The sequence below is a fragment of the Carassius carassius genome, chromosome 45 (assembly GCF_963082965.1).
Source record: "Carassius carassius chromosome 45, fCarCar2.1, whole genome shotgun sequence".
In the NCBI taxonomy this organism is placed as follows: domain Eukaryota; kingdom Metazoa; phylum Chordata; class Actinopteri; order Cypriniformes; family Cyprinidae; genus Carassius; species Carassius carassius.
The window spans coordinates 22934120-22958778 of record NC_081799.1 but is presented as its reverse complement, the minus strand read 5'-3'; the positions used below and the strand labels follow the sequence as shown (position 1 = coordinate 22958778).

Genomic DNA, 24659 nt, shown 5'->3' with positions numbered 1-24659 from the left:
TAATCGTGTATGGTTAAGTATGCAGGTTAATTAATATTAACAATTTAATAAACATATTAAATTAGGATTTCATGGATGGTTTTTAAATGGGTTTCCAACATGTTTTTAATTTGTTCTAATCTGTAAATACAGGTGTTAAGAACAACCAGCACATGCATAATTTACCCAACATAATATTTTTTATTTACTTCAGTTTACATTTAAAACTTCAAGTTAATTTACTTTAAAATCATAAAAGTTGTTAAAATATCCCAAATTAACTATCAGCCATCAATTGATGGTGCTGATTAAAAAAGGTAAAGGTAAAGTCTTCAACCTGGTACTTATTAAAATGACGAATAATTGCATGATAAAATATTTCACTGTAGCAATTCAATAAATGATAGTATAAATTAAAAGCATAATTTGAAATTTTTTAATTCACACCATACAGTATTGCATGAAGGAAGATATACAGTAGAGACTCATGATAAAACAAAGAAAATAATATACATTATGATGGTTTCTTCTTCATACATCCAGGGCTCAGACTCCTTTCACCTAAACTGTGTGAGATAAACAAAGAAAAACAACTTAACATCTAAATTTATTATCTCAAAAGGCAATATTTTCACTGGAAATACTGTTAAAGTGGCCCCAAGCGAAGAGTGGCTGTAAATACTTACTGCATTCTTGAGGCGACTGCCTGATTTATGGAAGATTGAGGTTCGTTTAGAGCTGGTTTTGGCAGGTTCCGGCGCGGGGGACTCCGGTCTGGGCGGGTCCAGTCGAAGTGGTTCAAATCTGGGTAGGTCCAGTGTGAACGTGTCCAGACTGGGCAGATCCATATTGGGCGGGTCAGGAAAAACAGTAGGAAGTGAACTGTCAAAACTATTAACTGTATTCCCTGGAGGCGAGTCCATCGGGATCCCTCCCATCTCATAGTGCTTTTTCCTGAGTTCTCCCAATCGTATACGCTCGTTCACCAACTGCTTCTCCAACTCTAATACTTTCACCTATAAACAAATTTGAGTTTACATCTATCAATTTCAAGCTTGAAAAAGAACGTGCAAATCGTTTTTACTTGCATGATTTGATGTATTTCAAAGTGAAAAATATACATTTTGTACTTGATTGAATCCTTTGGGATTTGATTGGATGATGTAAGGGTGGTTTAATACCTAAAACTGTACTATTTTTCATTTTGGCAAATTTACCTGAGAATCCATTTCTTCTGTTTTGAGTTTTATAAGAGACAAGCTGGAAAAGTCCATGGAGTCTGTGAAAAAAAAACAAGAGGATACACTTAGAAATTTAGCATCACATCACTCACCAATGGATGCTCTGCAGTGAATGGGTGCCATCAAAATGAGAGTCCAAACAGTTGATAAAAACATCACAATAATCTACAAGTAATCCATCATTCCAGTCCATCAATTAATATCTTGTGAAGCGAAAAAAGCTGCGTGTTTGTAACAAAAAAATCCATTATTAAGACATTTTAATTTAAAACTGTCACTTCTGGCTAAAATACAAGTCCATAATCCATAATAATGCTTCCTCCAGTGTAGTTAATCCCCTATTGTCCTCTCACATCAAAATCCACCAACATATTTTTTAGAACTGTTTTGGCTTGTATGTTTCATGTTTATTGCATGTGTCCATGAAACTCACCCTTGTTCTCAATCTGCATTTGTCCTGATTTAGTAGATGACACCACAACAGCGGCCATGTCATTCACGTGACGGGATGCTTGCTGTAAAGTTTGGAGCTTCTTGTTGCCTCGATCTGCCTTTACCTGTTAAATGAAGGATAGATGTGTCAGAATCATCAGATTTGATTGGATTAAACACGCACTTATATTGGTCTCATGAATTTTACCTTTGAAGCAGCGACAAGTTGTGCCGTACTGGCGGCGATCTCATGAGAGCAGACAATCAGCTCTTCATATTTGCCTTTGTCAGTCACGACTTTATCAGCTGATTCACTTTGTGAGATAATAAATCAATAGTATATTATAAATAATAATAAATCCAAGTTAAAGCTTTAAATATTCGACACACTCACAGCATCTGCGTTGCTCCCCATCCTACAGCCTTTGACGCTGAAATGAGTCCCTCCGTCCAACGTGAATTTTTAGCATAGAAGTCTTTGACAGAACCAGCACCCTAAAATGCAATACGGCAATAAGGTGTATGAGTATGCATGATTTATAAAAATGAGCGAAAATTGTCCATATAGCTGAATCATACCCGGCCACTGTCCACAATGTCTCTCTGCAGGTCAGTAGCAGCCGTCACCAGCATGTGTATAGCCTATGGACAAAAGGGATTAAAAATTACTTGAAAAATCTTGATATACATTACCAATTTAAAAAGTTTAGGATCACAGTTTTTTGTTTTTAGAAAAACGTAACTTAGGCTGCATTTATTTGATTAAAATACAGTAAAAACGGAGATATTCAAATATTATATAATGGTATATCAAATACCTTTTAAAATAACTGTTTTCTATGTGAATATATGTTAAAATTTTATTAATTCCCGTGATGCAAAGCTGTATTTTCAGCATCATTACTCCAGTCTTCAGTGTCACATGATCCTTCAGAAATCATTCTAATATACTGATTTGCTGCACTAGAAATATGTATAATTATTATAAATGTTGAGCTGTGGAAATCATGATATTCGGGATTCAGAATTAAAAGAAAATTCAAAAGAACAGCATTTATTTTAAATCTTTTAAATAATTATACGCGTTTTACTGTCAATTAAACAACACAGTCATCTCTGTGAATCTAAACGTACCTTCATTAGATCCGAACACGAGCCAATGATGCTGTAATAGAACAAAACAAACATTTAATTACATAACCCATAAACTACAAACTGTATAAAACTATATCCCAACCCAAACTAACTTTTGGTTAACTTCCAGCTTCACTCCAGATGACTCTCTTCTTGCCTGGCTCAATATTTCCTGTATTACATAAGAAAAGACTCATGAAGTCATTACAAATCCTGAGTTCAATCCAGCATCATTAACACAGTCTAACTTACATCCATTCTCAGCACAGCATCTTCAATGGCAGTGGAAGTCGCAGCCATTTCCTTATCCACCATTTCTGCCAGCTCTTCCTTCCGCACATCTGCTCCCCTGGGCCGCAGTTCCTGCAGGAGACCAGGAGAGAAGTCACTTATTATGTCACGCAAACACAGATCAAGTCTCAAGATGCAATCTCTGGTCCAACGCACCTGTCCTTGGTTGAGGATACGCTGGACCACATAGCGGACAGCAGTAGGGTCAGCTCCCGGGAGCGTGGCCTTCAGCTTCAGCTCTTTCAGATACTGGAGGCAGTGAGTGGCACAATCCCGGCAGTTATCAGTCAAGCCTACGGAGACATGAACCAAAAATCATCAGACTGCTGGGAAAAAAAACAGCAAAAAAAAACTGCTTTTACCCGTTTACGGTGGTCGAGATGGTTTTAGGAGCACTGTAGATGATTTGCTGCTGGATTGAGATAGTAAACCAGCTCTAACTAGCTTGATCAAAGTGCTCTATAAGGTTGCACCCACGTCTACTGTTGATTAGCCATCTAAGGACTATAGATGAGAAGTCCGAACCTGCTAAATGCCATGTAAACCATCTGGTATTAGCTGTATTTTTTAATGCAAATCATCAGTACAAAGTACTTTAAAGACTGTGTTAATTTTTTAATGCAGTCATCTGTATATATTTTCTAATGCAAAACTTAAACAGCTTCAAAGATTGTAGTGATATGCATCTTATTTTTTAAGAAATTATAAATTATTATTTAGACCAGCTTGGACCATCTAAGGACCATAAACCAGCAGCTTGAAGAAGCTATAACCATGTTAAACCATCTGGAGTTAGATGGATTTTCTTATGCAAATTATCAGTACAAATTTTGTAATACAAAATGTTTGTGATAGAAAATTGGAATAACTTTAAAGACTGTGGTATTTTGCTACTTTTTTAAAAAGAAATTCTATATTATATCTAGAGCGGTTTGGACCATCTAGGAAACATAACAGCTTGGATCAGCTAAAGACTACACAAATTCATCTGGTATGAGCTGGATTTTCTAATGCAAATCATTAGTAAATGTATTAATGTATCTATCAAAACTATGAATAAATACGTTAAATACTGTTCATTTGCAACTTTTTTAAAATAAATTATAAATTATTCTTGCCTAGACTAGTTTGGACCATCTAAAGACCAAAAATATTTTTAATGTCAGTAGCACTATATGCATTTGAAATGTGCATATGTGCATTTTTAATATTAAAGAATAATTAGGACTCTCACGGTCTGCTTGGTCCGTAGGCGCTGAGTGTGCAGTTCCTGCTCCATTCACAATAGTGTCAGCAATGAGATGAGAGAACTGGGTCACCGACCTCAACAAACCACTGGCATCTAGAAGAGGAAGAAGAAAAGATTACATCACACTAACACCTGAACCTGTAGCTTACTGATGAGAATGACTGACATCTTACCATCCATATTCCTCAAATAGACCGCATGATTCTGCTGCATCTTATCAAGGGACGCCAACGTCAACTCAGCACGATTGATCAAATACTCTGCAAGCAGAGATTAGATATATGTCGAGTAAAATAAGTGATGAAGATATTCAGAGGTATGAGGAGGAGGAGGGTGAGGAAGGACAGACCTGGGGTGCTGATGCAGCGCACGTGTAGTGGATCGTCCACTTTGGCCACAGCGTCCAGCACGATACCCTCAGCCTCCACCACAGCGCACTGCAACAGACTGAACTGCTCATCCTGCAGCTTCTGCTGCAACAGTCCTGAATCCAGACTAAACTGTACAGAAAAAAAAAACTCATTAAGACCCTCAATAGACACTACAGAGGCTAAACCTGGGCTACATCCCAATGTGCATACTGTTCATCCTATACAAGATTAAACTGTCCCAAATCATAGTTTGACTTTGAAAATGTATCATATAGTTCACCATTATATCAGTTATCAGTCAGCCCACTCTCTAATTATTGACATAGGTTATATTTATATATTATATTACACACAAAATAAATTTATCAGTCTATCTATCAGTCAGCTCACTTTCTAAAAACTGACATAACTAATATTTATAAAAGATTACATTTGATTAGATGAGATAAAAATAAATAGTATTTTAATAAATAGTATTATATTCTAAAATCAAATTATATTTGCTATTATACAGTATATCATAGATCATTATATTAGCTATCAATCAGCCCACCTGCTAAAGGCTGACATAACTAATATTACATTATGTGAAAATTAACTATTATTGAACTGATTCAAACAGTATATTTCAGTATTGTATTAGCTATCACTCAGTCCACTCTCTAAATATTGACAGAACTATTTATATAACTAATATTACATTAACAAAAATGCTATATTAATATTTGCAATTATTGTTTAGTATCATCATATTTCAGTATTGTGTCAGCTATCAGCATCCCAAATCATAGTACTTTATTGAAGGATTTTCAAACTATGTATGCATGAATGTTTTTTTTTCTTTGGAGAAATCATGCCCACAATCCGTAGCTTTTCTGACCTTGGCCTGCATTTGGCTCTGCAGCGCTGTCATCTCTCTCTGACTCCTGTCTCTCTCCTGCAGCAGCGTGGCCTGGTGGAGCTGGGCGGCCTGACGCAGGTTAGTGATCTCAGCCTCCTGTTCTTTCACTGAACGTAGAAGAACCTCCTTCTGCGCCTGCAGACCCACTAACACACTGCTCAGCTGGTCTCCTGTCTGAAACACACATACAAACACAAAGAATGTACCGTTTTGAAGGTGTAGTGCTGATTCAGACACCATAGGTGAATTGACAAACATAAGCAGGTCTTGACAAAGAGATCCTTTGTTTCACATCCTTTGTTCTTCGTATATAATAGTGTTATGTGTCAATATTTAACCAAAATCATGCGATCATACAACACTGAAGACTGGAGTAATGATGCTGGAAACTCAACCTTCCATCACAGGAATAAATGATGCTTTTGACAGATATTATATTAAGTGCTGTCATGCGATTAATTACACCCAAAATAAAAGTTTTTGTTTACATAATATATGTATATGTACTGTGTATATTTATTATGAATATGTAAATACACACATACAGTTATATATATATATATTCTTAAATCTTATATTATATATAAATATATTTACATGCATGGGTTTGTATTTATATATCCATAATAAATACACACAGTACACACACACATATTATGAAAAAAAAAACTTTTATTTTGGATGTGATTAATCGCACTAGTTATATATTTCAGTACTGTATAAGCAATCAGTCAGCTCACTCTCTAAATATTGTATAAGCATTTGATTTTGTAAAAATCATATTGGTCACCCACTAATATGTTCAATAAATGTCTGCATGCTTGTGTAAAAAAGTCATATTATGCATCAGTTGCTCAAATGGTAACAGCTTGCATATGTTTGAAACAGAGGGTCTGCTGAGGAGGAAATACTCACAGATTCTTTACTGTTCAGAGCACTTTGAGCACGCAGCAGCTCCACTCGCTTCTCCTCCAGCTCACGTCTCAGCTTCTCCATCTCCAGCTGCAGCTCCTGCTCCCGACACAACTGACCACAAATAAACAGGAAACACACTCATTCAGACCTAATGCTGTTTTGTTTAAAATCAGGACAGCAAAAAGCTGCATGTAAGTTCACATTAATTGGCATTGGGAAGGATTAGGACGTTGCACTGACTTTTTCCTGCAGCTGGTTCTGCAGCGCTGTCATCTCTCTCTGATGTCGGTCTCTCTCCTGCTGTAGCATGGTTTGGTGGAGTTGGGCGGCCTGACGCAGACTAGCAATCTCAGCTTCCTGATCTCTCACTGTACGAAGTAGTGTTTCTTTTTCTGCCTGAAGACCCACCAATACACTGCTCAACTCGTCTCCGGCCTAAACACACACACACACACACACACACACACACACACACACACACACACACACACACACACACACACACACACACACACACACACACACACACACAGATCAGAGACACATTACAGTATTTACCAGTTTTAATGCATTCAGAATCTGGAGTCTTTTATGCACATTGATAGAGATCCATACCTTCTCCTTGCTCTGCAAACTATTATGGACTTGGAACATTTCAGCCCTCTCGTTTGCTAGCTCTTGCTTCAAACGTTCAATTTCTGCTCTCTGCGCCTCCAGCTGAAAATTAAGAGTTCAGTTCAGTTAATGACAGGTGGATATTTCAGCCAAGCCAATATATTAGCAGATATTTTTGAGATGATCTGCACTAGTTTCAATTAAATCATCAAACCTGATTGTCAATGGATAATGTACAATTTCTGTTTTTTAATAATTAGGAGAAAATTCACTATCATTCAAGAGATTTTTCCTTTTATTGAGAAAGGATGAATTAAATCGGTCAAAAGTGACAGTAAAGACATTTATAATGTTACAGAAGATTCATAATTCAAATAAATGCTGTTCTTTTGAACATTTCATTCATTAAATAATCATAAAAATGTGTCAGTTTCCATAGAAATATGAAGCATGTTTTATTATTAAACTATAATATTGGAATATTTGCATCAGCTGTTGAAAATCTCCTACTGGTCAACTAACCTATATCACTCCAGGTTAATATGAGTGGTAAGGGAACTTTTAAATCTGAAGAATGACTGGAATCATAAACATAAATGAATGGAGTGTGACCTTTGAGCTGTTGTCCTGTCTCAGTTGCTCCAGCTCTACGGCCCTCTGCTGCTTGTATGTGAGCAGCTCCTCCTGCGCCTGCTGAGTGCTGCTGAGCTGCTTCCCCATCTCTGCATTCTGACACAGAAAATCATGACCATTAACAATGATAATAACCATATGGCAAAGACACTTCACCATCTTAAGTTTATCCATGACAAATGAAGATACTTTTTTCTCCAGGACTCCTTGTGGCAACATATTTGGGGAATATTCCTCACATTAGGCCATAACAGAAATAATAATTGTACTGGAGGATCACATATCGTGTAATTGATTCTGTTGAGTGGCAAAGTTACTAGCCCTATTTTTATCAATGATGTGTGAGGAAAGCAGCACAAAATTGTCTTTACCTTCCGCATGAGATCAGCATGTCTGCTGACCAGCTCGGCGTGTTTCTCTTTGAGTCGAGTGAAATGTATCTGAGCAGTCTGAGCTCTGCCTAGAAAACACGAGAACAAGAGATTTTCATTCATACTACTATTCAAAAGAAAAAGGAGATTTTTTTATGAAAAAGAAGGCTCTTATGCTCACCAAGGCTGCATTTATTTGATCAAACATACAGTAAACACAGTAATATTATGAAAGATTATTTTGATTCAAATTAACTGGTTTCTTTTCAAATATGCTTTAAAATGGAATTTATTTCTGTGTAAAATGGAATTTACTTCAGTGTCACATGATCCTTCAGAAATCATTCTAATATGCAGACCTGCTGCTTAACCTATTAACTGTCACTCACATTTTTTAACATAGACTTGAAAGTGCATGATCCAAACCTACATTTTTATAATTCATGACTGAAAACATTTTATAACATGACTTTGATGTACCATTTTCATGGTAATGCAATGTTTAATTTTAAAATAGGTTTCAAAGGATGAATTTTGAGATTTTAAGTTTTCAAGTGATAGTATCATTTCTGATGATTTCTAAAGTGTGATCGAGAAAAAGGCAACAAAGAAGACTTTGTTATGATGTAGGTTTTTGAGGTGCACTCTTGCCATAAAATAATCTATTACTTTTCCTACATAATTTTTAAAAAAAAATTTGGTAAAACATCTATTTAGGAGTCTTAGACCTTTCCAACAATATATAGTTTGTCATGATTAGATAAGGATTTAATTGTAATATAGTGAAGTAAACGTAGGCGTCCCGTATACAGGACGGGGTGACAGTTTACAGGTTAAGAGACATTTCCTATGATTATCAGAGTTGAAAACAGTTCCGCTGCTGCATATTTTGTTATTTTGTTTTGAAACCATTATATATTTTTGTGCAGGATTCTTAAAAAGCACAGCTTTTATTTAAAATAAAAATCTTTTGTGCATCTGCATCCTTGCTGAATAAAATATGTATTTCTTCCAAACATACAAACAGTAGCATATATATAGTGTGTCTGAGTGTGGGGTCAGAGGTCACTCACTGCCCGCGTCCTCGACCGTGGCCTGTATGCTGGCAGCGACTGCGGTCTGTGCTCTGAGGTTCTCCACCTCCATACGCAGATGCTCGTTCTCCACCAGCGCCATCTGCTTGTGCGTCCGCTGGTCCTCAAGCTCGGATTCCAGTTTATTGACCTGAGATTTGAGCTGGACCACAGCGCGCTGGGCCTGCAGACACACGGAGGATGGGAATCAATCTCAGAAGAAAACACTTCTCAAGACAGATGTGAAAAAAAACGAATGTCTAACCTCCACTTTTATGAGCTCCAGCTCTGGTTTCACCACCTCTAGTTCCTTCCTCAGAGTATCAGCCTCGGTCTCTCTGTGTGAGAGTTAATATTATAGAACAAATGAAAAGAAATTTCAAACATTTGGACACCAATTTTTTCTTTAATTATATCACTACTATCCACAATTTAGAATAATAGTAAAGTCATCAAAACTATGAGATAACACAACTTCTCTTTGTGTACAAAAATATTTTAAACATCAGATTAAAAGGTTTTAATGAACATAAGAAATGTAAGTTCAGTGAAAAGTGCAACAAAACATTTGATTGACTTCTAGCTTTCTCAGATTTTTTTATTTTTCTCCTAAAACTCCCTTTTACACAAATAAGTCATGTCTACATCAGGATTACTAATACCATTAACTAAAAAAAAATATTTTTTAAACATTTTAAAGCAAATAAAAAGTTTTAATAGAATAAAATAGATAAATAAAATAAACTTATTTTATTTCAGCTAACTGCCAAGACATCATTGCTCATTTTTGTTTAATTTAAGTTTAATTACTAAAATAACTCAAACTTAAGACGCTAAATAAAATAATACATACAAATTAATAGAAACTATATAGACATTTAAAAAAATAATAGTAATAAAAATAAAAAAATTACTAGCGGTTTAACTACAATTAAAGTTAACGCAGAAGATATATGAATAAAGTTGCATTCATACCAAGAAACTATAATATTGATCTATATCAGTTGAGAAATTAATGAGAATTTAAAATGAGAATATTGAGTTAATATTTATATCTCGGACAAATCTGAGCATGGTTTGAGATATTGTTGAAATCTTCTGAAACTCTAGGAGTCTGCATTTGCTCCCCATTTAATCTCACTGCTGCCAAAAAAAAACTGATCTAATTTGTGAGTATTCTTTCATAAAGTGGTATGTTACCTTTGCTCTTGTATGTCAATTGGAGGGTCAAACTGGTTGTATCCATAATACTGTTGAACATAATAATTAGAATTGTCACAAATGTGGAAAAGCACTTAGTAAGACTTTCTCTGAGCCAATCTACAAGGCTTGACCGATCTAGGTTGTTTTTACCATCTGATAGTTTCCTTCACCAAAATCCAGCTGCGTGTCCGTATCATCGAAGTCAGGGAATGTCTCATTCTGAACGACCACAGGCTTCACGTGATCAGCGAGTGAAGCTGCACGCAGGAAATTTGGAGGCTCCTACAACATTCATATGCATATATTCATCTGTTCAGCATTTTACACCATCTGTCATTATTGTTTCTTTCATAGCATTTTGTAAAACATTTTCAGTAAACATGACTTGAAACTGAATTATTTATGAATGTAAAGATCTTACATCGGGAAGATCAGGAATCTGAATGATAGATTTGAAAAACTCCATCCCTCTCGCTCTCTCGAAAAACTGCGTCAAACTGTGGAGGACAAAGACAGACCAAAAACTACTCAAAGCAGCAGTACTTTCCTGAACTCCACTTTTACATTTTGTGAATTTAATTGAATAAAAGCATCTGCCAAATTAGTATATGTAAATGCACTGTAAATAAATACTATTCCTATTCATCAAAGAATCCTAAAAAAAATTGTCTCACAGTTTTCATGAAAATATGAAATATCATAACTCTTTTCAACATTGATAATAAAAAATGTTTCTTGAGCAGCAAATCACCATATTAGAATGATTTCTGAAGATCATGTGACAATGAAGATGCGTAAAATTCAGCTTTGCATCACATAAATAAATTACAATAAACTGCATTCATTTAATTGCAATAATATTTCACAATATTTATATTTTTACTGTAATTTTAATCAAATAAATGCAAACTTAGGGAGCCTTGAGGAGACTCAAAAACAAACAAAAAATCTTACCGACCACAAATGATTATGAATTATAGTGTACATTAAATCAGTAATGCCTGATATTATTACTGTTATTATCATTTATTTATTTTTTTATAAATCATTGTCATTATGAATAGGTTTTTTTTTTTTACTAGAAACATTTAAAGTACTAAAATTTGACCATCTTTTCTTCAGTACATTATGATGTTTTGATACCTGAATTGACTTGTTCATTTCTAGATTGACATGAAAAATGTTTATTTCAGTAAATATATATTAGTCAGTGGCAATTGTTATACTAAATAAAACACTTTTGAATCAATCAACATTCTCCATTTATTCCTCTTCCACACACTTCGTCACAACGCACTTTCAACAACAACCCCCCACCGCCCAAAACTTCATAATAAGAGTCCCTTTTTAGTTTCGATAAACGGGCATGTGAAATACTAAACAATATTCATCATAGAGGTATAATGTGCATTAACACATTTTAAAATGTCTTAAACTTAACAGCAATAACAAAAAAAAATTTTTGCTTTTGGACAAAATTTCTATATCGGTGCATTATTACATAATACTGCAGTCCACCGTTACCTGATGAACTGCTCGCGGAATCGATCCCTGTGTCCTAACAGAGCGTCCACCGGTATTCCTGTGACACAGATGCACAGCGCTGGTAAACTCAATGAAAATAATGCATATAAATGAAGAGAGCAGCATGTAAACAACAAGACTCACTGCTGTGTAGCTTGAACAAGAGCTTGACCAGGAAATGGTAGAGCGGACCGCAGTCCTGGATGACGAGAACCAGCGGTGCCAGACGGCACTGACCCACAGGAGTGGTAGAGCTGGTGGAGCTTGACTCCATCTGACGGAAAACTGCATTTAAAAAGAAAAAAAGATTTATTATACACACACTGCCGTCTCTTCTGCTCACCAAGGCTGTATTTATTTGATCAAAAATGCAGTAAAAACTGAAATGTTTTTACAATTTAAAATAACTGTTTTCTATGCAAATATATTTTAAAATTTAATTCATTCCTGTAATGCATATCTGAATTTTCAGCATCATTACTCCAGTCTTCAGTGTCACATTATACTTATGATTTATTTATATTTTGTGCAATCTGAGATACATTTTTTCAGAATTCTATGAAGTGCAGAAAGAAAAACAGCACTTGAAATGGAACTCTTTTGTAACTTTCTAAATGTCTTTACTGTCATTTTTGATCATTTTGATGTGTAATTAATGAAACAGTATTAAAATCAACTTTTGGGTAAAACATTATGTTTACCTGTTTCTTGCAGCTTTAGAGCTGCTTCCATGTACTCCAGAACCTCACCTGTCATGTCAAACCTGGAAATACAATAATCACGAGTAATTCATTTACATCAACAGATTATTCAAGCTCACTGAAATCATTAGCAATGTACTTACACTTTGTTGATATCAATGGCGATGGCTTTATCAAGAACCTGCTCAGGAGCGTCAAGGTTTGGTGGGATCTCCAGATGCTGTGGTGGAAACCAGATTAGATAGATAGACAGATAGATATTTTTTAACTCATATGTCAATGAAGGAAAAATTCAACTTACCTTTAAATGGAAATCGATTTTAATACACAGCAGCTTGGCATACAGAGCAACAATATGTCCATATCTATCATGTAGATTCCCCTGAAACACAGCAAACACATAGAAAATTTAAGTTGAAAGTTTTTAGATGAAAGATGATGTAAATGACTTGCTCAACAGAAAAACATCCAGATAATTTCAAACTCACCCATAATGTTCCCATCTGTCTAATGCTTGCGGTGTGACCTCTGCTGTCTCGTAAAGTCTACAAGAAAGACATACATTTATATTTGTATGGTAATTTTAGACAAATAAAGTCAAATGAAGTCATGATGATACTGGTAGATGAGACTGACGTTAGGATGGCCGTCTCGAAGCAGTTTGTGCACCACGTGGCAGAACTTCCAGCTGAGGATTGCGTTACTGGACAGCGGCAGACTCACGGCGTGAGACCAGAACGTGACAGCACCGCCTTCCTTATGTGTGCCTAAAATTATATCTGTGCAAAAGTTAAGGACAAAGTCCAGATGATATTTAGCAAAGATGATTCAAAGCATTTGCCAAATAGCAGATTTCAAATGTCTGAGTTTGTATTGTATCTTAAAATGCAACTAGATAATCACCCAGCTCTTTATATACAGTTGGAAATATATAACTAAATCCAACTTTATCTATATACATAGAGTACATTCACATAGAGCTATACAGACAATATAGCAAATCTCAACTGCTTGAGTGTTTACACTGTAGTAAAATGTAAACTATATTATCACTAGCTGTGATTCTGCTAAATGCAACTACAAGGCATGAAGATACTAAGATATTATAAACATTAACATTATTATTTTTCGTGAAGCTGTTGTGAAACGTGTTACACAACTAAATTTGACTGATAAAGTACATACTGTGACTGTCAAACCTGGACATCTGTGCGCAAGCTCACTACAACATAGAATGAATATGATTCTACACACATGAAATGCTGTATTAAATCAATATTAAAGGATACTGCGTCCATATTTCTCTTTGATAGGGGCTTCCACATTGGTGATGGATTTGGTGATGCTTTGAAGCTGTAAAGCAGATGAGATTTTACATAACAACATTAATTAAACACAATACATGACGCACACCTGTAATGTTAATACATATGACTGTTTAAAATATTAAATAATACACATCACAATGAAGCACAAATTAATAACTAATAAATAATTGCAGCCAGGGGGAACATCTGAGTCAGATCTTACATACATGTATTTACATAGCAGTTCAGTTTATGGTAATATAATAATACAATACCATATCCATACCATGGTACTTTAATAATATCATGATGTACATCCATATTACTATGGTAAAATATATTGGATTGCAATTTTACACTTCCATACATAACATGTATTGCACAAAAAACAAGGAATGTATATTAAAACAATGTTTTTAAAACATAATGGCGATTGTTTTAGGCCACACGCATATGTAATTAAAATGAATTTCGCGGGGATTCCAAGCGATAAAATGTGAGGATTTAAAAATATATTTTAAAAATATTTTAAATAGTTTCAAAGATAAGGTTATGCGACAAAAACCTGATAAGTAACGTTAGTCTATTTATTAGGTGTTTCTGTCACTGACATGAAAAGAAAAACCAAGTATATATATATATATATATATATATATATATATATATATATATATATGTGTGTGTGTAAATAAAATACTCGTTGAATGAAGTAAATATCAGTGAGGGCGTCTTTCTCACCTGAAGTTTGACGAATTGCTCCTTTTCTGCAGCTAAAGCTTTTTCAGATTTATCCGTTTTCTCGTTTTTCTTCGAGGCCATGTTTAACTCCTTCCTCAGATGAAACCAGTTGTACAAATGATCGAGTGAGTCCCGACACAGACACACACACTCTATCTGTCACGTCAACGAGTCACACACAGGTGAGTTTCCTCACGCGCTCTATCAACAGCGTTTCCTCACTTGTATTTCAGTCAAAAAAAAAAAACGTCAAATATTCCAACTACTTAAACCGTGAATAAACACTTATTTAAGTGTTTATTTGTTTATTATAAATAAACACTAAAATTAAAGTCACTCTTAAAAGAATAAAGTTAATGACCGCATGTAAAGACCTTTATTGTTCTTTCAAATGTCCTGAGATTAGGTAAATTTCGGTGGCTCCTTGTCCTTACTGCGAGAACAAGACTGCATTTCAGGTGTAAAACAATGATCAGGACAAGAGCCACATCACAGTTCATTATCTCTGAAACCAAACCTGTTTGATGACAGTGAAACTGGAATGACACAAAAAAACAACCAGAACCACAGTGTCATCTTGTATGACAGGTTTAACACTTGAAGAAAGTAGTTTATAAATAACGACAGTCTTTACATTGTTCAGAGGTAGTGCTTCTGTAGCATTAATCATTAATGCTTATTTTATACACATATCATAAAAATAAACTTTGATAAAAATGTAAATCTGTAAAAACTACTTGTTAGCTTCACAAAACTCCTCTTTGGTTGCAAAGAACTGATTTATTTTCAGAAGCTGTGGAGAAGATGGAAGTAAACGGGGATTCGCTGCTTCTCGTGGCTTTATGGACCACATTACTTGTTTCCTTGATGCAAACGTGGGCTGCTTTCGATCTGGGAGTCTCTTTCCTTCAGGACAATAAGGAGAAAATGCCATTTAGCTGCAGTTTCATCTTGAAGCATCCTATGCATTAAACTGTTATGTAAATGAGTTTTGTGATGTAATGGGTACCCCGTGTGTTTGTCTGCCCTCCTGGCTATGGTTGGAGGATTGGGAGTGGCTGCCATTGCCATGATTACTTTGGAGGTGACAAATGACATCACGGTTCATTGGGCTCTGAGGTTTCGTTGGGCTCACAGATTTCTTGGTAGAACTCTCCAAACTTGCCACCATTTCCTGAGACTCGGCCAGCAGACGCTGTAAACGTGATGTGGACGAGCTGTAGCCCTCCTACGTGGTATGAAAACACACGAGATGCTAATAATATTGTATTGTACAAAATAAGTATTTAATCATCATCATCATTATTAAAATTAAAAACATTAATCAAAAAATCTATTACTTTTGCAACAATACAATTTTGTGCCATGCAAAATTAGTATGTATTAATGAAATATTTTACTATTGCAATAATGCTACGGTACTGTAAAACAAAAAGGAACATTTAATAATAATAATAATATTTTTTAATTATTATTTTACAGAAAAAAGTAATGCAATTTACAAAATTCACATGGGTTATACTTTTCAAGAAGGAAAATACAGGAATCTGTATATTTTTCTATATAAATACAGATAGAGTTGTATTTTTGCATTGTATTGTTGAGCTACCTCATTGCTATGGCGAGCTACATCATTGGCACAGAGTTCAATGCTAAGCGTTGAATCGGGTAAACAGACAGAGCTCCGCCTACTTCTGTGACAGGGGGAGGGGCAATCCAGATGAAGAAGGCTCAGATCTGCTGTGCTAGTTAATGAAGAGAAAGTCACGGTTACGATCAGGCCAACAAAATCAACATTGTTTTTGTTTTTTTGCCTGCTTGATCTTAAAACATACCTAAAACCTGCAATATTCAGGGCAATGGATTTTATTATGGTAGGACATAGTAAAACTAAGCTCTCCTTTAATTAGCCACCAAAAAATGATATTCAAAATTGGTATGCTTTTAGCATTGCCGCACTGTGGGTCTGATTCCCAGGAAATCCATGACCTGATAAGATCACAATTGAATGCAATGTAAGTTGCTTTGGATAAAAGCATTTGCCACATGCACAAATGTAAATGCTTTTAACTGGGGCGGGTGGGGGGACAAACAAGCAACTTTGCATTCAGATTTATTAGAGTTTTTGTATAAACTATGATTTCGACCTGACTTGCAAGATGGTTTAATAAAGCTAGAGAAGCCTACCAAGAGATTCTTGGACTGATATCCACATCGACTACACAGACAGGAGTTCCTGTCTCTGAATCATAGTCAATGACAGCCATTAAATCCACATCAGCTCTAGTGTCACAATACACTGCCTGACAGTGTGGCTCTTCTGATGGGCTGTCAGCATTATCACAGCAGAGAGACTGGGATGACGGCTCAACACAGTTGTTCGCTCTTTCCATCTTGGGTGATTCTTGTTCATTGATGTCACACTGGCTAGTCGCACAGCTGTTCTTAATGTTGGCACCACAGCAGCTTTCCACTACAGCTGAAAGCTCTGTGAATTCATGGTTTGTGGTGCTCAAAGCTGTGCCAATGTCATGCTCAAAGTCAGTCTGCGTTTCCATTTCAACACAAGGCCGCTGCATTAAAATCGATGGGGCATTTCCACTTGTGCTATGGCACAGGGTGGACATTAGCCCTGTTTCAAGTTCTGTCCCTTCCTGATGATCACTGTTTTCTAGCACATGACTGTCTCCTAAACCAGAATCAGCCCTACGAACACAACAACACTCATAACTCAAGACACCTAGACCTGGGTTAATCGATTTAAAAAGTTGGAAATATTGCTTTGGCAAATAACTGAAATAAGTTACTAAATAAGAACTAAAATTACTGAATGGAAATACAAACTGAAAATTAAATAAAAACTAATTAAGAATAAATTAAACCTATATAAGTAATATTAAATGAACAGAAAATATTACAAATAAAATCTAATTCATAATAAAACTGACTAGATATGAATGAAAACTGAACTAAAACATTATATTAAACCTACATAGTAATATTAATATTTTACAAAATTACAAAAAACACTAAATAAATTATTAAATAAAAAAATTAAGATGAAAACTAAACATATAAAATATAAAAACTAATTTAAAATAAAATTACTAAAACTTAAATAAAAATATATTAGACTTAAATAGTAATATTTTTAAAAAGATAATAACAACAGAAGTACTACAACTAAATTTCTCTTTATTACAATTTACTAAAAATTTAACTAAAATTAAGCTTAAAATATACAATTCAATATATTAAAAAAAGAATAATAGTAAAACAAACAAACAGAAATACTGAAACATTGGTATGGACAGAAATAAGTCATTTGATTTTATAAAACACTGCTTGTTGTAGATGACCACCTCTCATGTGACCTTTGACCCTCATGATGTCGGAGTGTCTCTCTGGCGCTCTCCAAGTTCAACTTCAGCAGCTGGAGGTCATTCTGTTGGCTTTCACAGACCTGTCACAAACATATGCAATAATCATAACCCTATCAATCATTTATTATGTTCTGACTTGGTGTGAAGAAAATCTTAACCAATCAGAACACTTCTGATGCTTTAAGTACAGAAATATGGATCAGGATTAAAGAGAAACATGAAAAGGCCCATTATAAAAAGGGCAAAAAGGTTTAAAAAGTGTAATCATCACTAACTAAAGCCATAAAATACTTTTTTGTTACTTTGAACTTTAACTGAAATCCAATAAAATATACAGGGGGGAAAACTATCTTATTTGAGCTAATTGACAAGGCAAGTAATTTTCTTCAAGCCCTAAAATGACTCAAACTAAACAAAACAAAAAACTAAATAAAAATAATTAAATAAAAAGACACAATTATATTATATAAATATAAAAACTATAATAGCATCTCAATACTAAAGTAACACTGGGTTATAACCTGTTCTTTCAAGATTAATGGTGCTGTTTTAGAAGAGATCACGACGATGTTTAAAACACTAAGTCATGAAAAAGGAATGCAGGAAGTCTTGCAAGCATGCTGAAAAACTGGAAATACGACTCTGAAGCAAATGAAAAGGGCAGAGATTTCTAAAAATGAACGCTGGCTGGCATTGGATGATGTACTGTAAAGAGAGGGAGTTTTGAAACACAGTACCTGCCGCAGACAGAGCAGCTCAGATTCCACTCGAGCTTGTTTTGATCGGGAGAGTTCAAGTAAATCATCCCTCCAGCTTTTATCTTCATCTGGGCAACAGACACCACAACGTCCATTAATTTAAAACAGTGAGCATAAGACTGTAAAATATGTTTCTGCATCTGCGGTTTATATCAGTTTTTAATGGCTCTGTTCTGAAACCAGGGAGGGTGAATCTTTCTTTCAAAAATTTCACACATTACATTTTTAAGACAAATTAAAAAATTTTGGCAATAGGCATTAATAACAAGATCTAAAGCAACCGCCTGCTAGCTAATTTTCAGATTTGTATTTATTCATTTATTTTTTAATTAACATTCGTGCAGTTACTTGAAAATAACAAGGGTGCCCAAACTAGATCAACTTCATGAGTTGATGAAAAGCTTATTAATAATTTATTAAATTATTAAATTAATACATTATAATTAATAATTAAATCATACAAATATAAAATTAAAACAAATAAATAAATCATTTAAAAAAAAACGCAGAAAAAAAGGTTACAATATTAAATGTTTCAAATATATTTAAAAAGATCAGATATTGCATTTATTTACATGCATTTCATGTGATTATTTAACAACATCAAAGAACTGTAAATGTGAATTTGTTCTTAAATTATTTAAAAACAAACGGGGAGTACTTAAAGTAAATATTACATCAACTGATTTGAAAAGTTGACACAAACTTTTTTTTTATAGCAACCAAATAGTCAAATAAAAATAAATACAATACATATAAATAAATGCTGAGTTAATGTGTGTGTGATTACTTTAATTACATAATTTTGGGTGCTGAACAAAAAAAATGTTTTTTAATTGTGTCAAATCTGGGACCGCCTGATTAGTGAAGAAAACATGATGCAATGTTTCTATAGATGTTTCTGTGTCTGAAGCACATCTATGATGCTGTCTAGGGTTGGAAACAGAGCCTATTTTACACTATGACACATGCAGTAGTGGCATACTCATCATCTGAAGTTCAACAGAAGTGATGTCTTTCTTCAACAGCTGGTTTTCCTGCTTAAAGCGGATGAGCTCTTCTCTCTGGCTGTTGTTCTCGATGGTTTTCTCCTGAAGCTCGGCTGCACAAAAATGAAACGTACTGACAACATCCTGATGAATCCAGCATGAATAGATTCACAAGAACACCATTTAGAATGTACTTTTTTAACAGTCGCAAAGACAGTTTCAAAGCAGCTTCTATACAGTATTCAATTTTGGACACAGCGAGAGATTTTGAAATAACAATGTCTACCTTTCAGCTGTGCGTTTTTGTGTCTGCTCTCTCTGAAACGGTGTTTGTGTTCCTCCATTTCTCGCAGTGTTTTGCTCTCACGTGTTCGCAGCTCTTCGAGTGATTTCTCTAGTTCGCAAAGACGACCAGACAGCTCTAAAATGTGATTGGTGGCCTCAATCATATCTTTATCCTGGTAGAAAAAAAAATCATGCGCTTACATTATGTGTCTGAATACTCAGGATTTAAGATAATGTATGTGTGCATGAGTGTTTGAGTCTCTTCTACCTTCAGTTTAAGCATGGAGCTGAGCTCCTCCTCGCGCACCTGCAGCTGCCCCACCTGTGATGACAGCATCATGACCGTGGAGTTCAGACTCTGGTTCCGCTCCTATGAATATCAGAAATTATAAGAACAAGTAGGGATGTAATGATATTACCAATAATGAAATATTGCAATAGCAAAACTGTCTCGATATTATTGTGGTCACATGATGATATGGAACAAAAGGTTATCCGGGAAAGTGAAGTTTAGTAACTTCTTATTCTAACATAAAAGATCTTTGTTGTGATTTGGGCCATTATGCTTTGGCACAGTACTGTATCTATCAAACAAGCTAAAACAAAGCACAATATGGCTTAATCCCTTCATCAAGTCTGTTTTTGCTGCATGTTTTAAAGTGAAGTACACACATTTCTCATGATATGGTGTTTTCCGCGCCTCAGAACGGCTCCGTTCACAGTGAATGCAGTGAACTCATTTATTGCATGTGCTGTGAGTTTAGCATGCATTTAGGAACACAATGGCCACTATTTATGCTTCATTTACATCGCAGAGGATTACAGCATTTCACTAGATTTGTAGTGAGACATGTTTCTGTGAGCCTGTTTTCACTGAAGCTAGAATTTTCCTTCAAAATAAAAGCTCTACTGCCAGTTCGGTCAAAATAAAAGCTTAAAAGTGCAGTATGAATTGCTGAAAGCTAGCGGGTTAAATGCAGTCCAAATTCTAAATATTTCTTTAAAGTGTAGAAATTAGGAAAGAACTATTGTAATTTCCCATCTGTAGTTTAAAGCAAAAAATAATATTTATAACATTTATTTTACAGTGCAATTGTTTTACAAAATATGGTTATTACTGTCATTGTTGTTATTATTATTAAAACAGCTTTCTGTTTTTTTCCAAAGCGTTCAGGCTCTTGTGCTCAGGAGGCATCTGCCATTGCTAAGCAACCATGACCTGCACTTTCCATGAAGAGCAGAAGTTTCAGCAAAGAATAAAAGGATTTGCAGCACTAACTTGCAGTAGCTCTGCTACTAAATATATTTAAAACTGGCTAACCCTGTACAGTTATGATCAGCTGTTCCTTCATCTTGGCTGAACTTTCAATGTTGTTATGGGAAAGGATGAAGCTGATTGGTTGGTTCTTGTCACATGACCCGCGATGCGCTTGCAGCATTCTGAAAAGTTCAAATGTTTTTATCTCGATGCAGTGCATACATCCCTGGAAAAAATGGGCATGTCACACCGTGTGCACATACCGACCAAACTATGCACGCCTTCCGCACATCTACATTTGAAATAAAAAACTTGATCATGCAAAAGACGCGATATGTGAACAGCCCCTTATGGAGTGTTTTACCATAAGATAAAGAGAGTGGAAAGTAATGATGTAGGAAGATAGAGGGATGGGAAAAGTAAATGAAACATGCTGGGGCAAAAGTTCAAACCTAAAAACAGATTTGACTTCACCTCCAAGTCCTGCTCATGTCTGGTGGTGTTCATCTGTGTGCAGCTCAGCTCGTGAAGCTGCTGTTGGCTGCTGTTGAGCTCTCTGTACAAGTCTTTCTCTCTCGATTCAGCCACCTTCGTACGCTTACTGAGAGCTCTGATCACCTCGTTACGCTTCTCCAGCTCATCTGAGAAAACACCAGCAGTCAAATACATTACCAGTCAGGTTTGGGATCATTAAGACTTCTTTTTTTTTTTAAGAAATTAGTACTTTTAATCAGCAAGTATACATTATTGACTGTAAAATAAAAATAAAAATATTAAAAAAATTAAGCTGTACAACTCTTTGCAATATTGACAATAATAAGAAATGTTCCTTCGACAGCAAATCAGTATATTAGAATGATTTCTGAAGAATCATGTGACACTGAAGACTGGAGGAATGATGCTGAAAAATCAGCAGTTGCATTTTACAATATATTCAAATAGAAAACAGTTATTTGAAATTATAATAATATTTTACAATATGTACTGCATTTATGATCAAATAAATGCAGAACTTGCAGTGCAACTGGAGAAGTGCTATTAATATTTTAATTATACGATTATTACTATACTATTGATTCTTGAATTAGCTGTTATTTCTATATTTTCAGTTTTCATTTTAGTTAAGCATATTAATTTTAAATGTAAGTAATTTTGTTGTAATGTTTTTGACATTTACCATTTAAGTTTAATTTATTTTTATTTCAGTTTTAGATTTAATTCCAGTTAATAATGGTAGTGCTTCAACTTCTTTTAGTTAGTTTTTCACATTTATGTCAGCTTTATTTCAATTAACAAAAATGCTTATAATAGTCTGGGTTTCATTTTTGTTAACCCTGCTCTGGAGTCACTCTCACCCTCCAGTCGGGCACATCTCTGTTCCAGGATCAGCACTCTCTGACGGTCCTGCTCCCAGGACAGCAGCTGCTTGTGATGGGCTGCTGCCATAGTGTTGAGCTCCTGGTCGCGGTCCTTCAGTTCTGCTATGAGAAGCTGCAGCTCCAGACGCTGCCTCTGGATAGTGGAGACCTCCAATCCATTAACTGGGATCTAGTAACAACCCAAAAACAGGTTAATAATTAGTTAACCAAAACACAAAGTCATCCAGGAGTTACCATGCCATTCACAGTTTTAAAGGAATAGCTAAACCAAAAATCTAAATTTGCTGATTGCACAATAATTCTTGTGGATTATTGTGATATTTTTATCAGCTGTTTAGACTCTCATTCTGACGGCACCCATTCACTGCAAAGGATCCATCAGTAATGCTAAATTTCTCCAAACCTTTTGCGTAAACTATTCCTTTAAAATACAATTATATTCTGGAAAACTGGGATTTCAGTTCAAGCCACTTCAAACGTGTTACCTGGAAATCCTGTGTTAATGAGAAAGAGGACATTGGTTCTGAGAGGTCATGTAGACTCAGTCTTGCAGGCCTTGTTCTGTTTTCATCTCTGAGTTTGGTGGAGGAAACATCTGGCGCCTCATTAGCAGCAAAAAGGTTCTGAAGAATGGACTATCGTAAGCTCAGAATCAAATCTTTTATTCAGCAATAAGTATTAAATTGTAGATATAACTGCTTGAACTAAAAACAAGGTTACAATAAATACAAAGGAACATGAACACGTCACAATATAGATAAATCAACAATGTGCTATATATACTATGCAAACAGAATACACAATACACATTCAATGTGTAATTAGTATTTAATATGTTTAAAGAGAAAATGTAAGCTTTATAACAAAAGTGGAGAGAAAACATTCCTTTATAGTTATTTTGCATTATTATTTTTAAAAGTTTAGCTATCAGTCAGAATTCTAGCTATTGTGCTCATCACAAGACATCTGTTTTCAACATTTTAGCACCATCATAGATTCATCGCAAGCATCAAATAACACAAACGGAATGGGATTATATAGTGACTAAAAATGTTAAATATTATTTTTAGCTTCTTCAAAGTTAACATGCAATTTATTCCAGCTCTGTACACTCTCTCAACCAACTTAATGAGTTGCATCCTGAGATAGTATCGAATGAGTCTCTGTGTATTATAGACACTTGTTAGTGGCCCTTCACTATCCATTAATGACCGATACTTTACGTAAAACAATTTTAAAAAACAACCAACCAACCAACCTTTTTTAGAGGAGTACTGTGCCAGGGCTCCACTGGAGATCCTGTAAATGAATGAGTTAATGCAAAGAATAATCATCATGTTTTATATTTGAGGGGTTTCTACTTTGTTTACATGAGGTTTATCACCTTTTGATATCGAAAAACTTCCAAGGGTTTTAGAGTTTCTTGTTTCCTTGAAACCCTCCATCACGTCTCGCATTGAAACACTGACAGACAAATGTCTGAACTAGCAGACAAGACTTGGTTTAACTACTAACTTCACTTTAAATGAACAAAACAGCAGCGCCAACATCATAGCGATGCACAATATCAATATCTTGTTATCGGTGCCTGATTATGACACACAGTTTAGTTTGATTGTTTTTAAACATGCATTATTTAAGTGTAAACAAACACTCGGGATTAAAAAACAACAATAAATGCAACCTAAACAGCCTAACTCATAATCAAAACCACTGTTAACTTTTAAAAAGTGTGCAATTAAATATTTGCATTCAGATTCAGTGTGAAATGTATGTAATAAGAAGCGGGTGATTATTTTCGAATTCTCAAACGGCATGTTAGGATCCGCGCTTAACGGGGCTGTCCAACGAGATGCCTGGTTTTAAATATTAGTTCAAAATTCTGTTTATACATATGCTTTTCATTCGGTTATATAAAATTTCTTATAT

The 24659-nt window shown here is 35.0% G+C and overlaps 2 protein-coding genes across 3 annotated transcripts; both read right to left on the bottom strand.

Moving 5' to 3' along the window:
- Window positions 1-166: 166 nt before the first annotated feature.
- Window positions 167-14905, bottom strand: LOC132127856 (huntingtin-interacting protein 1-related protein-like). Its single transcript, XM_059540037.1, has 34 exons — window positions 14679-14905; window positions 13923-13986; window positions 13270-13412; window positions 13122-13178; window positions 12935-13015; window positions 12777-12853; window positions 12634-12695; window positions 12077-12217; window positions 11933-11990; window positions 10830-10905; window positions 10559-10690; window positions 10406-10455; window positions 9471-9543; window positions 9206-9389; window positions 8133-8221; window positions 7741-7857; window positions 7129-7230; window positions 6754-6948; window positions 6514-6624; window positions 5578-5772; window positions 4676-4826; window positions 4500-4586; window positions 4312-4419; window positions 3234-3370; window positions 3039-3149; window positions 2900-2958; window positions 2787-2817; window positions 2232-2294; window positions 2047-2147; window positions 1861-1966; window positions 1654-1777; window positions 1197-1258; window positions 666-995; window positions 167-545 (listed from the first exon to the last, which is right to left on the bottom strand). Exons 1-34 carry the CDS (start codon window positions 14757-14759, stop codon window positions 537-539), a joined length of 3567 nt encoding a protein of 1188 aa, XP_059396020.1. The 5' UTR covers window positions 14760-14905; the 3' UTR covers window positions 167-536.
- A 130-nt stretch (window positions 14906-15035) lies between these two features.
- ccdc62 (coiled-coil domain containing 62) lies at window positions 15036-24635 on the bottom strand. 2 transcript variants are annotated; one of them, XM_059540038.1, is made up of 14 exons: window positions 24115-24635; window positions 23989-24029; window positions 23216-23353; window positions 22707-22899; window positions 21826-21992; window positions 20362-20463; window positions 20095-20266; window positions 19805-19921; window positions 18799-18887; window positions 18041-18141; window positions 16866-17384; window positions 16288-16423; window positions 15688-15906; window positions 15036-15584 (listed from the first exon to the last, which is right to left on the bottom strand). In XM_059540038.1, the coding sequence occupies exons 1-14, from the start codon at window positions 24185-24187 to the stop codon at window positions 15531-15533; spliced, it is 2121 nt and encodes a 706-aa protein (XP_059396021.1). In that variant the 5' UTR covers window positions 24188-24635; the 3' UTR covers window positions 15036-15530. The 2 variants fall into 2 exon arrangements, with proteins under 2 accessions (XP_059396021.1, XP_059396022.1); XM_059540039.1 differs by lacking the exon at window positions 16866-17384.
- Between the last annotated feature and the right edge of the window lie 24 nt (window positions 24636-24659).